The sequence below is a fragment of the Calidris pugnax genome, unplaced genomic scaffold (assembly GCF_001431845.1).
Source record: "Calidris pugnax isolate Ruff unplaced genomic scaffold, ASM143184v1 scaffold50, whole genome shotgun sequence".
NCBI lineage: Eukaryota > Metazoa > Chordata > Aves > Charadriiformes > Scolopacidae > Calidris > Calidris pugnax.
In genome coordinates, this window is record NW_015090780.1 from 888,345 (window position 1) to 901,238 (window position 12,894).

General features: G+C 53.5%; 1 protein-coding gene across 2 annotated transcripts; it reads right to left on the reverse strand.

The window, feature by feature from the left end:
- Positions 1 to 10,761, reverse strand: LOC106895603 (sodium-dependent lysophosphatidylcholine symporter 1-like). 2 transcript variants are annotated; one of them, XM_014955102.1, is made up of 15 exons: positions 10,445 to 10,761; positions 7,755 to 7,874; positions 7,307 to 7,431; positions 6,499 to 6,631; positions 6,028 to 6,106; positions 5,457 to 5,611; positions 5,243 to 5,333; positions 4,653 to 4,774; positions 4,469 to 4,552; positions 4,205 to 4,288; positions 3,132 to 3,244; positions 2,059 to 2,202; positions 1,602 to 1,778; positions 1,348 to 1,395; positions 1 to 56 (listed from the first exon to the last, which is right to left on the reverse strand). In XM_014955102.1, the coding sequence occupies exons 1-14, from the start codon at positions 10,529 to 10,531 to the stop codon at positions 1,353 to 1,355; spliced, it is 1,557 nt and encodes a 518-aa protein (XP_014810588.1). In that variant the 5' UTR covers positions 10,532 to 10,761; the 3' UTR covers positions 1 to 56; positions 1,348 to 1,352. The 2 variants fall into 2 exon arrangements, with proteins under 2 accessions (XP_014810588.1, XP_014810597.1); XM_014955111.1 differs by having other exon boundaries at positions 7,755 to 8,464; positions 10,445 to 10,539.
- Between the last annotated feature and the right edge of the window lie 2,133 nt (positions 10,762 to 12,894).

Below are 12,894 nucleotides of genomic sequence, written 5' to 3' on the forward strand. Positions count from 1 at the left end.
GGCAGTGCATCCCAACACTGGACCAAAGGTTTAGTCAGGTGATGCCAAGGAACATCCTTCACATTCCAGAAAACAAAATGACCAAAAAAAAAAAAAAAAAAAGAAAAAAAAAGAGGAAAAAGAGGAGAAATTGTTCTGAATCTGAACTGAAATTGTTCTTACTGCTGCGACAATCCTGAAGGTGCCCTGACGCAGTTCTAAAACACAATTTCCCCCACTGATCGCGAAGTTACACCGCAAGACTTAAAGCTTCAAAATTAATTCAGCCCACAGCTGGGGTGTAATTTGCTCAGATCCTGCCAGTGTGCACCAGACTGGAGAGCTGCAAGGTCAACCAACGGTCAGATGCAGCTCTAGCCCTAAAAATAACCAGCCTCATGCTCTGCCGCTGCACAAGGCTGAACACAGCTCAGCGCTACCAGCCATGAGATGGCTGATTTCTTCTCTCCCCCCCTCCCCGCTGCCCCCTCACTGTTGCCAGGAGAGACGTGGGGATGCCGAGCAGCTCTCACAAGATGCTGCTGTGGGAGATCGAGCTATGGGCTACGACTTAAAAGCAACTCAGCTCGTCTTGACATTTCGTTTGACACTTCTGTTGTAACCTGCCAACCCAGTCAAAACCAGGACAAGCTGCCAGAAACCCCCTAACTACCTGACCAGAGGAAACATGGCCCAGTCCTGCAACATCCTGTGCCGAGAAGCTCCTGGTTTCCCAGAAGTGGCTCAGCTGACAAGGCCCGGGCAGATGGACAGAGTTGGCTTCCACCACCCTGCTGCCAGGTGTCATTGTTTCTGTATATGCTTTAAAACACTGCTGGCTTGAACTTCACCCTTGTTTGAAGAAATTCTAAACCTTTCACTCTGAAAGGGCAGTCTAAGCACAAAGGCATGCACTATCTCAGCAGTATTTTCCCTAAAAACTGATCAAAAATAGTTTCCTCTCGAAAACAATTCCTGCATTCTTTGTGCATGCTTTCCCACAGGGTTAAGTGACACCTCCGCACCCCAGTGTGAGAGAGCACTGCTCTGGGGCTGGTGGGGGCCCTTCCTCCCCGGCACTGCGGTCTTTCCCCAGAAAGAGAGCATGGATCTGCTTTGCCCAGATCTGTCAGGACTTGCCAAAAGACCGGAGAGGCCAAGCCCTGAAGAAAGCAGCTCTGGTGAGGTGGCAGGACTGGGGCTGCAAGAGGAGCCCCTCCACATCCTGTGCCTGCCAGCCAGGAGGGGGTCAGGATACAAAACAAGCCGTTGGGACAGGGAACAGGAAACAACAGGAAGCAACGATTTTCCCCGAGAGCGGCACATCCTGACAGCGCAGCAAAGCTGTGTCCTTCCTGATGAACTCACCCACTTCAGCCCTGGGTTTGTTCTCGGCTGTCGTGCTGTACCTGATGCCTGTTAAAAGGAACACAAGCGCTCATGAAATCTGGTGTGAAGTCAGCAGCCTCCAAAATACCCCCCAGACCCATTGGGAAGTGCACCCCTAGAGAGGGTTGTAGCCAAAGGACGCAGCTGGACACACTGGACACACACTGTCCCTTCCCTGTACATTTTTGTGTCAGGCTAGGACCAAGGCAGACACCCAGGGAGCTGGAATTTACCCCAGTGCCTCCATCTCCATTCTCATCTGCTTCCTCCTCTCCTCATTGATGGGATGGAGACAGAAGATGATTATGGCAATGAGCAGCAGGCCTATTGGGACTGGGGCCATGAGAAGCTGCAGGGTGAGGATGACGGAGGGGTTGTACGTGCAGTCTCCAGCATGGTAACCTGCAAAACTGAAGAGGAGAATGGTTTTCCTTCCCCCAGCCCCACTGGGCCACTGCAGAAAGGCCAACAGGCACCTCTGTCACTATCCTCTAGAGTCTGGTATCAGAGGCCCAGTTTTGGGGAATTCCCACTCCTTTTTCCTCCTCTTGCTCCCAGTAGATGTTGGAAAGACACGTTTGGATATCCCTGTGACTCATTCCAGCATCTCCTATCAACGTTCTAGATAACAGATGTGGAAAGTGCCTGTGCTGGGCTGACAAAATAGGGGAGGGAGTGTTTGGGGCTTACTGTAAACTCAGTGTCGATATCCCCACGGCAAGGCCACCTGCAAATTTGTTGAAGAAGACATAAAACGAGTAGAAGAGAGCCTCCAGGTTGAGGCAGCTGGGGTTCCTCAGCATGAAGTCATCCACCGTATCCGGCAGCATGGACCTGGGGACGGACACCCCCCCAGAGGTGTTAGTGGCACCCACGCCCCAGTGCCAGCTGAACTCAGCTGCAGCCACTCCCAGGCCACCCCAAGCAGCAGCAGAAAGAGACAGAAACCCCTTGCAGAACCCCACTCTGGAGACCGCTTTGTGCCCGTCCTCTGCCTTGGGCAAACAGGGCAGAGAGCGTCTTACAGAGGGTGCGGCAGCTGCTTCAGAAAGAGAAGAAAAACCGCGCCTTGTGCAATGACTGGCGTCTTGCTGCTGAACCTCAACACAGACTGAACGATGCTGCTGGGGGACCGTGGATCGCATCCACGTCCCTTCACAGTCCCACCTCCACAGGTCCCTCTGCAGCCCAAAAATCTGCTGTATTGAGCGAATGGGCAGCCTTGGCACGTTATGGGTGGTGCTTTCCCCGTAACCTTCCCCTCCTGTCCACCTGACAAGTGGCTCGGAGCTGCCTCTGCTCACCAGGGTAAAAGGTAGAGCACAGCCATGCTGCAGCCTGCCATGATCACCAGGAAGACGAAGGCCAGGAAGTTGTGCATCACCTGGGTGACAGCTACCAGGGCTGGGATGATCAGCTGCAGCGGCGAGAGGAAGAGGAAAAACAAAAGCACATGGGCCCTTTCCGCTGCTGACAGGTTGCTCTGCTCCAACCAAAGGCCATGCTCCACCCTTCCCCACACATTTCATCAACTCCTGTCCCCTGTGACTGCAGCAGGGAGCCCTGGACAGGCTGACACTGGCAGCAAAGCCTTCCTCGTGGCTAAAGGAGGGCTGGTTATGGAGAGCAATGGAGCTGAGTGGTTAAACAAAAGCTGGATCTGCTACGGGAATGGGCAGCCTTGGCACGTTATGGGTGGTGCTTTCCCCGTAACCTTCCCCTCCTGTCCACCTGACAAGTGGCTCGGAGCTGCCTCTGCTCACCAGGGTAAAAGGTAGAGCACAGCCATGCTGCAGCCTGCCATGATCACCAGGAAGACGAAGGCCAGGAAGTTGTGCATCACCTGGGTGACAGCTACCAGGGCTGGGATGATCAGCTGCAGCGGCGAGAGGAAGAGGAAAAACAAAAGCACATGGGCCCTTTCCGCTGCTGACAGGTTGCTCTGCTCCAACCAAAGGCCATGCTCCACCCTTCCCCACACATTTCATCAACTCCTGTCCCCCGTGACTGCAGCAGGGAGCCCTGGACAGGCTGACACTGGCAGCAAAACCTTTCTCGTGGGTAAAGAAGGGCTGGTTGTGGAGAGCAATGGAGCCTAGTGGTTAAACAAAAGCTGGATCTGCTACGGCTGCACCCCATGTCTGTGAGGAAGGCATCTAGAGTTAGATCCTCAATGGGATTTGAGGACCCAATTCTGCAAAAAAAAAGCCAAATGGGATTTCCTTGCTGACCTGCAGAGCCAGGCAGCAGCCGGGATGTGTGTCTGATGAGCAGGCTGTTTCCCAGCCACTGCCAAGCATGGTGCACAGCTCTTCCTTCCCTCCCCATGCCTCGCACGGAGCTGGGTGGCAGAACTCAGGTCACTTGCATCAAGCACGCAAGATCCTGGAGCAGGACAGAGGCCACAGGATGATGTTTGTGCACACACATGAGATGGTGACTTGGAACAGCATCTGATCACACGCTGCTCACCAGATCTGCACCCATCGGAGTCTCAGAGACTGAGCCCTTGGTTGGGTGATGGCCATCTCAGAGACTGAGCCCTTGGTTGGGTGATGCTGCAAAAAGCCATTTCCCCACTGTCCCAGGGGACAGTCCCTGCACCCCTGCACCTTACTGCAAAGCTCTGCAAAGCCATGACCACACACGTGGAAGTACAGAGCTGCCATCAACCACTGGCTTAACTCCTGGTCATCTGTAGTGCAGAGGACAGCACGCTCACAGCCACCCTTAGCCACCAGCCAGCTCTTCACCCCCAACACCACGAGCAGCTGGAGGCAAGGCTGTCCCTTCGCAGGGCTTCTCAGTCCACAGCCATAACCATGGGCAAACTCACCGCCAGACCCAGTGAGGCTGCTGTTTTCTTTCCAAATCTCCCCAAAAACCACTGCCAAAAGGGAACACAGACGGAAGCTGTGACCTGAGGAGAGAAACAAAGGGGTGTCTTAGCAATTCCCCCCAGGACTGCCAGTCTCTACCTGGGTGACATCCTCGCTGATGGGCAGAAGCAGAGCACAAGGGCTGAGCTGCCCGTGCTTCAGGGCTGGGGTGACCCAGGGATCACTCCTGCACCAGGAAGCTCTGCCTGGGGCTCACTTACCAACATGATAAGCACTAAGTGTTGGAACTTCCCAGCCAGCCCTGCGGCATGAGTACAGAAGAAGGCAAAGATCCCCTGTGTGATCTGGGAAAGAAATGCAGAGGTGTTCATGGCTGGGGGTCTGAATAACTTGCCTGGACATCTCATCCCCCAAGTTCTCTTCCTGCCGTGGCAGGTCTCGCACCTGGAAGGCCAGGGATGCAAAGAGGAAGCCACACAGCAGCTGGGTGTAGGGCTTGTGTCCCACGATCATCCTCAGGCAGCTGGCAAAGGGCAGCTCAACCTTCCCCAGGGGACTGAGGGGACCTGAGAGAGAGACAGCAGGGCTGGCATGGGAACTGCCAGAATGAATGCGATGGGGTGGGAGGCACAGGGGGATTGTGCTGCTGTGTCTGGGGTATAGCTCAGCGTGAGGAGCTATTGGAGACTGATGTCTAGGTGCAGAGGCAACAGCTACAGGCAGGATTTCATGTCTTTACAGTGGACACTGGCTGATCTGTGTAGCCCTGCAGGCTGTGTGTTGGTGAGACCTGCTCAATGCGGAGCGGTGAGCTGCAGGCCCTGTCCCAGGCCCATGGAGGAACAACATGCTGCCAGCACAAACTAAGGAGGGTCTCAGCATCCAAGTACATGTGTGTTTCTGAGCCCCACACCCAGAGAGCAATGCCTTATACAGGTGCTCAGCTCCCTCTGCCTCGCACCTTCCTCTGCAACCCCGCTCTCACCATGTGCCGCCACTGGGCATACTCCAAATTACATCTAAATGGACCTTACCAGGCTGCTCCCTGACTCCAAAGGTGAGAATCAGACAGGACAGGCAATAGATTGAGCCCAGGACCAGGGATGCAAATACATAGGCCCTACGCTGGAAAACGAGAGACAGTGCACAGTGACAACGTGGGTACCACGCACGGAGCTGGCAGCACGGCCAGCCACACCTGCCCCAGAGCTTAATGGAGGAGCAGGGTGCAGGTGGGCCAGCCCTTACCGTGTTCTCCAGAGAGTCTGTGAGGCTGGTGGTGGTGTTGGGCAGGGTCTCGTTCGACATGTAACAGCCATTCATCATGCGGGCATGGTACCTGCCCACTATCTGCCCCTGGATTCCTGACCCGAGGAGCGTGCTGAACACCTCCATCCCCATTCCTGCCAGGACAACCAGGAGAGAAACCTCAGTCCCACTCCCTGACCGATGGGATACATCCCTCAGGGTAAGAGACCAGCTTTGGGAATGTAGTTAGAGGCACCAACATCCAGAGCTGCCTCAGAGGAAGAGACCTGATATTTCTACCAGCTCTGATTTTTTTTCCCCCTTAGCTCCAGCAGTAAGTGCTCTAACGATTGGAACCAATAAATCTGGGTTCTGAGTCCCCTAAGGATGATGCAGATCTAAGAAATGTTTCTGTGGGTAAATTCTTTGCAGAAGATGACTGGTTTCATCCCTGCTTTACTTCATCCACTCCGCAGCCTGATCAAAGCCAGAGGAACTTATTCACCTCTCCTCTGGGGAGAGTCTCCCAGGAACGCAGGCAGCCGGGGGCTGTAGGGGCGCAGACACTTACTGTAGGCAGTGGCTGAGTCACGGTCTCTTTGGGTTCCTCCCAGGAACATTGTCAGGGAAGAGTACGGCACGTGGTGGCACTAGGGAGAGCACAGTTCAAACACAGCTCTGGCTGCTGCTTCCCTGCCCCTCATCCCTTCTGTGCCACCCCTGCACACAGGTGGCTTTTCACCCTCTTCCTCTGAGATTTGCTCTGTTCCCACAAACCAGTGATGGAGAAGTTCACATCACCACACACAGGCAGCCCAGCTGAATCCCAGATTAAAATGCACCCACTGCTCCACCTCACCATCCCTGCAAGGATGGTCTGCACCATCCTGCATCCCTCGCTGCTCCCCAGATAGAGCTCTCCCAGACTTTGCTCCAGGTCCCCTTCCTGGAGAGGCTGGGACTCCCCAGCTGACCGTGTCCCTGTTCCTTGCAGTATAGGATGATGTATAAGACAGTCAGCCCCAGGCACTGTGTTCCTTACAGTCATGCAAGTCTGGAAGAAGCTGTATGTGAACAGGTACCACAGGAATTTCAGGGAGGTGGGGGTGGCATCCGAGAGGGTGGACCACATCATGCAGTAGCAGAACACCCCGAATGGCATGGAGCATGCAATCCTGGGAAGGAAGCAGAGCTGGTCAGATGTGACCCTCAGATAAGGTCGTCACACTTCTCATTGCACAAGCTGAGCTACATAACACAACCTCTTCCCCAACTTCCAAACCACAGCCCAGCTACTGCAAGATCAAGAACTGGGAGAGAAAGCAGCTTTGCTCAAGTGAGTGTCCATCAGTCAGGCTGGGGCAGGGGGTCCTAAACACAAGGGTTGAGAGAAAAAGTAATGTCTAAGTTGTCAACGCTTTTTATCCTCTTGCTTAACTACTCCAGGTCCTTCCCCTGCCACAGAACTCTGGAGGCAGTGGTAATCCTCTACGTGCACGATCTGCCCGTGGTTAGAGCCTGGTGGAGAGTTGCTGGCACAGCTGGCTACCAAACTCCATCCGTGCCACCACACAGGACTCCCAGAGCACTGAACCTTGTGGCCTTGCAGACATGAGGCCCCAGACAAAGAGTAAGTGTGCAAGTTTGCAGTATATACCTCCTCTTCTCCTCTTCCATTGCAATGACATATGGACCCCACTGCAAGTTATGTTCTCTTTAGTGTCCTTCTGGTGTTAAGTTTTGTAATTCTCTGAAAGCCACAATCATGTTAAACTCCCAGTGAGGCATCCCAGCTACCTCCTTGCAGTGACCAGCAAAGACCATCCTGAGGTTCCAACCCAGCCACTCACCATGGGACCAGCTTGCCATATTTTCTCCTTGGGCTCTTGCTGACTAGGAAGCCAATAGCTGGGTCAGTAACTGCATCCCAGGCTCTTCCAAGGAAAATGATCAAAGAGGCATGGAATGGCTCCACCTGTGGGGAAATGGAAACCACAGCTGGAAAAGGAAAGAAGTCCTGGCAAAAAGCTGCCAGCAGTCAGCAGGATGCAGCTCACTCCAGCCGACGTTTCTTCTGCATCCCCTGGAGACCACTCCAAGCATTGAAAAGACCCAGAAACATCTCCTGCATGCCCACCAACAATATTTGCATCATGTGATTTTGATCCCGTTTCAATGCCTAATTCTGATGAGCATTCCCAAGGGCTTTGGCCACCCACCAAACTCCACCCTTGGCCCATTCTGCTGAGCTCACGCTAAACCCCTTTGCAGATAACCCCATCTCACGTGGCCACTCACCCGTGCAACGTCCAACAGGAAGATCTGGAGGAAAAACCCGGTGGCGTTGCCTGTCATCTGGTAGGGAATGCCCCCGACAGCATAGCAAACCTTTCTCCAAAGCGGCAGTCCTGGCTTCTCCTGCAGCCAAGACACCAGGGAACAAGCTCACCTGAGAAATGATACGCACCTCTGGCTGACAGCTCACCTCCAGCTGCTGCTTGGCTCACCCACTGGGTTCTCCAAGGCCCATTTAAACTCAGAGTCATGTCATAACCCCCCAAGCACCCACCCACGACACACGTACCTGTCTTTGGCTGGACATCACTGCAGGATACCCACAAGCAGGGTGGCAGTTGGGGTGCTGTAGGGTGCTTCCCCTTCTGCTAGTAATCTTGGTGGGTCAGGGCACGGTGTTACCTGCTTACAACCTGCCCTCAGGCAGCAGCCTGGCTTGTGAGGTGCTGCTCAGCAGAGTTTCAGTTCTTCATAAACCTTCAAGTTCTCTTGCACAGCCACCCTGAGGAGCTGAACATGCCAACAGCCTCTCCCCTCACTCCAGCCCACCAGCCTACATCCTCTCCTCCACCAGCCAAAGCCCCAGGGCAAGAGCTGATCAGCGGGCATCTGGCTCATTTGTTTGTCTTGGACTTGTCTTGTCACCAGGGCCACATCCATGGTGTTTCACCTTGATTCTCCTCAGAGGCATGTTTGCATGAGATCACAGGCTGCTAACATAGATGAGATTCTTATCTAATGCCAGACGTAGAGGTATCTGCTGAGCTGGTCTAACGTTGTTCTTTCCTATTCTATTGAGCCACAATCCAGTGGTTCAAATTCTTTAATATTAAAAAGTACAAATTGCATCAGGCTTAAAGAGTCTGCGATGGAGGCAATCAGAGGAGAAAGACTGCAAAGGCCAGAGCCCAGGGGATTTCTCTAGATCAACAGGGAAAGCACAAGGAACGTTTCAGCGTGCAGGAAAAGGGCTGATGGCAAAACCTCTATTTTATTTGGATGTGGTTAGCTTCAGTAAATACCGTACCAAGCCTCAAGTATCTGGCAGGTTCCCAGAGGCAACCTACAGCACTGACTTCCTCCCAGCCCCGAAATGAACTTGCTGTCTAACAGGATACACCTCTGCATCGCACAGGACGAGGAGCATACGGCAGAACGCAGGGTGAGACCGCTTAGAAAGCAAACAGCCTGTCTGGGCTCAGCTTTCCACTTGGCTGAAGCAGCCCACGGCCTCGGCAGCAGCTCGGCTCTCCTACGAGAAAGACCATTGCTAGAGACCATTTCTGGTGGGACAGGGTCAGCAGTGGTGGGGTTGCAGATGCCTGGGGACCGGGGCTGACCTCTCAGCACAGGCTGCTTTGGATGCAGATGTCTGGGGGCCGGGGCTGACCTCTCAGCACAGGCTGCTTTGGATCATACTTATCACTTGTCAGCATCTCGTTATTCCTGGTCTATACCATGTTTTGGCTTTTCCCAAGCACTGAGCAGCTCCAGCGCAGCACAGCATGAGGCAGGCACATTTTTTACTGTCCTGCACCCAAAAAATATGCAGCCCTTTCTGGAAAGATGCAGAAGGGTCCTCTGTTCACTCAGGGCAGATGGCCATCCCAGGCCACAGGCCTGGTCCAGACATGGCTATAAAAGGCTGTGAACTCTTCCAGTAAGAGTTCTGCTTAAGAGCGGAGTAAGGAGGGGTGAATGCTTGGCACAGAGACAGCTGTGTGAGGGTCTGGGCTGAGGGACAGACTGTACATTCACATTGACATCTGGGTAACAGGGAAATCAAGTCAGGAATCGCTTCAAATTTCCACTTGCCCTTCATCTCTTGTGGGGTGAGGGGGCAACCTACTGGTTCCCCAGCCTGTTTGGGCTGGAAATGGCTTGCTGAATCTCGAGGGATGACAGACCACCATTGTAATGGTACTAGGGAGCAGCTTCCAAAAACACAAGCATAATCCAAAAAAGCAGCATTCCGAGTGCCTTTCCCTCACTCAGCAATTAGCCTCCTCCACAGCTTCCTCCTCCCTCCCTGGACTCCTCCAGAGCCCACGCCATGGAAAAAGCACTGACACCGCTGTGTCCACCAGGCTGGGGGACCCAGCCTGCTCCTGCACACCCCAGGGAACAGAATGCCTGCTTTCCCTCTGCCAGGTAACCTCAGCTGCCTGCTTGTGCCTCTCAGCTTCTGGTCCCGGTGTACTTTCTGCCTTTCACAGCACACAGCAAGAGTCAGGTCCCTTGTATTTCAAACTGCAGGCTAGCCTTGTCCCGCAGGCACGGCTCAAGCATTAGGTTTGCCCCACCACTGAGGAGCACTTACTCGTCCAACATCGCATTTCCACAGCCGTTCTTTTTCTAAAATTACAAAGGCATTTCTCTCGGCTGTAGGGTTTTTGTGGCAGCTTTTGTTCCCTTCATGCTCTCAGCAGGTAGGACGAGCGCTCGCTCTGCACGTCTCTGCCCATTTCACTTGAAAAGTCAGCAACAACAACAAGGAAACGCAGAGCCTTGCTTTAACAATGTTAAATGTTCTCGAGCTTGAGTCATAAACACTTGGAAACACCCCCACAGCCTGCGGCTGCTCGGTGCGGGCAGGCTCTGCGTGGGTGTGCGCGCTCGCGAGGGTTAAGCGTGCACGTGTGAAACGCATCGCTGTATGTGAGAAAAGCACCACCCTGGGACATTGATCTTACCTCTCTGTGGACCCCTCTCCTTTGTGGGAGAGCTCCTTCTTGGGTCAAGCTGTGGAGCTCAGCATCTTCATGACCACCTGGAAGCATGACTGAAGGAAGACACAGCCTTGTCCTTCAGTGGCACGTGGCAGGCAAGCAGAAGCTGCTGTGCCCAGGGTGAGGAGGAAGAAGTTGCCTTGTACGCCAAAGAGCGCACCACGGGCTCAGATCAGAGTTGGATGAAGATTTGACAAGTGAAATTACCACATCTGCAGGGCCCCAGGGGGAGGTGATGGAGGGGAAGTGACTGGCCTGAGGGTGGAGCGTCTCCAGACCCTGCCCATGGAGGCAGGAAACCTGGCAGAGCTCACAGTGCAGCATGTACTTGGGGTAGTAGCTCCCAGGCTCTCTGCAGCTGGATGAAGATTTGACAAGTGAAGTTACCACATCTGCAGGGCCCCAGGGGGAGGTGATGGAGGGGAAGTGACTGGCCTGAGGGTGGAGCGTCTCCAGACCCTGCCCATGGAGGCAGGAAACCTGGCAGAGCTCACAGTGCAGCATGTACTTGGGGTAGTAGCTCCCAGGCTCTCTGCAGTTAAGTGGAGAAATCTGGTGCTCATCAAAGCTCAACCTGGGTCCAGCAGTTCCTCCCCACCCCCAGGACTGCTGCCATGCTGAGATCTTATGGGTGAGGAGAAGTCCTTTGCCTGAGCTCCAGACCACTGTTGGAACTTGCTCAAGCCACCCCAGGACTCTGGTCTCAGCACCAACAACCACCAGCCACAAAGAACCAGCATGTGAAACTCAGAGTGGAGTTTCACAGGAACCAGAGTTTCAAAGGAACCAGAGAGGCACAAACAGCGAGAGGGCAGCAGGAACAGGCAGGTTCTTGCCCTGGGTCACTCCCCAACAAAGCCCCTCTCTCCCAAAGAAGTCCCAGAAGACCAGGAGTCCAGCTGTGGCTCCTTATTCGGAGCTGTGGATCCCCCCTGCCCGTTTGCTTTGTGCTCTCCTTAATGGGTGCAAGGTGTTGGCCCAGGACAACGTCACTGCGAGTGGGAGGCGTGGGATGCATTTTCCTTTCTCTATTAAGCAAAATCTGCAATTATCAACCTCTTTCAGTCTGCGAGCTCCTGAGAGATCTCCCATGGCAATGCGGACCCCACACAGCATGTTTGAGCCTGCTGACAAGAAACGTGCTTTTCTTAGCCTCCCTTTCACAGACCCTTCATCGCCCGTCGAGCCCAGCGGGTTCGGTATCACAAACCCAAAATTCCTCCTCCATTAAGAGCAGCAGGAGCCCCGTTACTCAGCGCTGGCTGTGTGGGAGCAGCCGAGTTCCCAAGGCAGCAGTGCTGGCAGCACGCAGCCCAACGCCGTGATGGGCACTCGGCACAGCAAAGGTGGAGGGAGAAATCGGCTTCAGAGGACAGAAGGCACAGAGCAAAAGGCTGGTAGGAATTAGCTATGCCTGCTAATCAGCTGTTTGGCACATCTTTCATCATCAGGCAGCTCATAGAAACCAGGCTTCTCTAGCTAGATCAGACTCGGTCCTCAAGTCTGAACTTACATGCAGAAGCCAGGGCAGAAGAATACAAGCAAAACCCTCTCCCTGTTCTCCTCCAGGTTACCAAGAGCCACTGGGAGCATTAAATCCCTGTTAGCATCTCTGTACCACCACCCATCCCCATGGGGAACGCGGGCAGCCATTCTGCAAGGTTTTCCTCACAACACTGTCAGAAAAATGCGTCATCTTCAGCTCAGCCTTGCCTTGTCCAGTGGGGGTTAATCTAAAAAAAAAAAAAAAAAAAGCCACCCTGAATTTTGCAGGCTGAGTCAGAACTTGGTTAATAAGTCACAGTACAACTGAGTCAGCGGCATCTCTCTTCGCTGCTATTTTACTGACATCCCAGATAACGAATATCACTCACGCTGGACCACAGCCAGCACAGTGGGAGCCAAATCTCTGTCTCCCACCAGCATATCTGAGCATACATCTCTATAAGAAAGCAAAATACATCTCTCCCCACCCGAGAGGAAAAGGGAAACTCAAAAGGAAATATAAAAAAAAAAAAACCCTGATTTTTATTTTCTTTTTCTAGGCCATTTTGTACCCACTCACCACACACAATTACATTTGGACCGACACAAGGTACCTTTGGAAATTGTACTCAGCACTTAATCCTCTGGCTCTCTGGCACTCATTTACTCTCCAGGTGGAAATAGCTGCATTTTCTGCTCACAGACTAAAAAGCCAACAGATGACCAAGCGTTACCTCCCAGAGTAGCTGTGCAGCTCTCGCTCCCTGGCCAGTTCAGTGCACAATTATCTTCAGCGCAGGAAAGCTTTATTTCTGCTCTGCTCAGTTCCTCCCAAAGCCTTTTGTCGTCGTGTTGCTCGGTGCCTTACAGAAGGCAGCATCACCCGTGGGGGTCTAGACACATGTCACAATTCCTAGAGCAGCATGGGG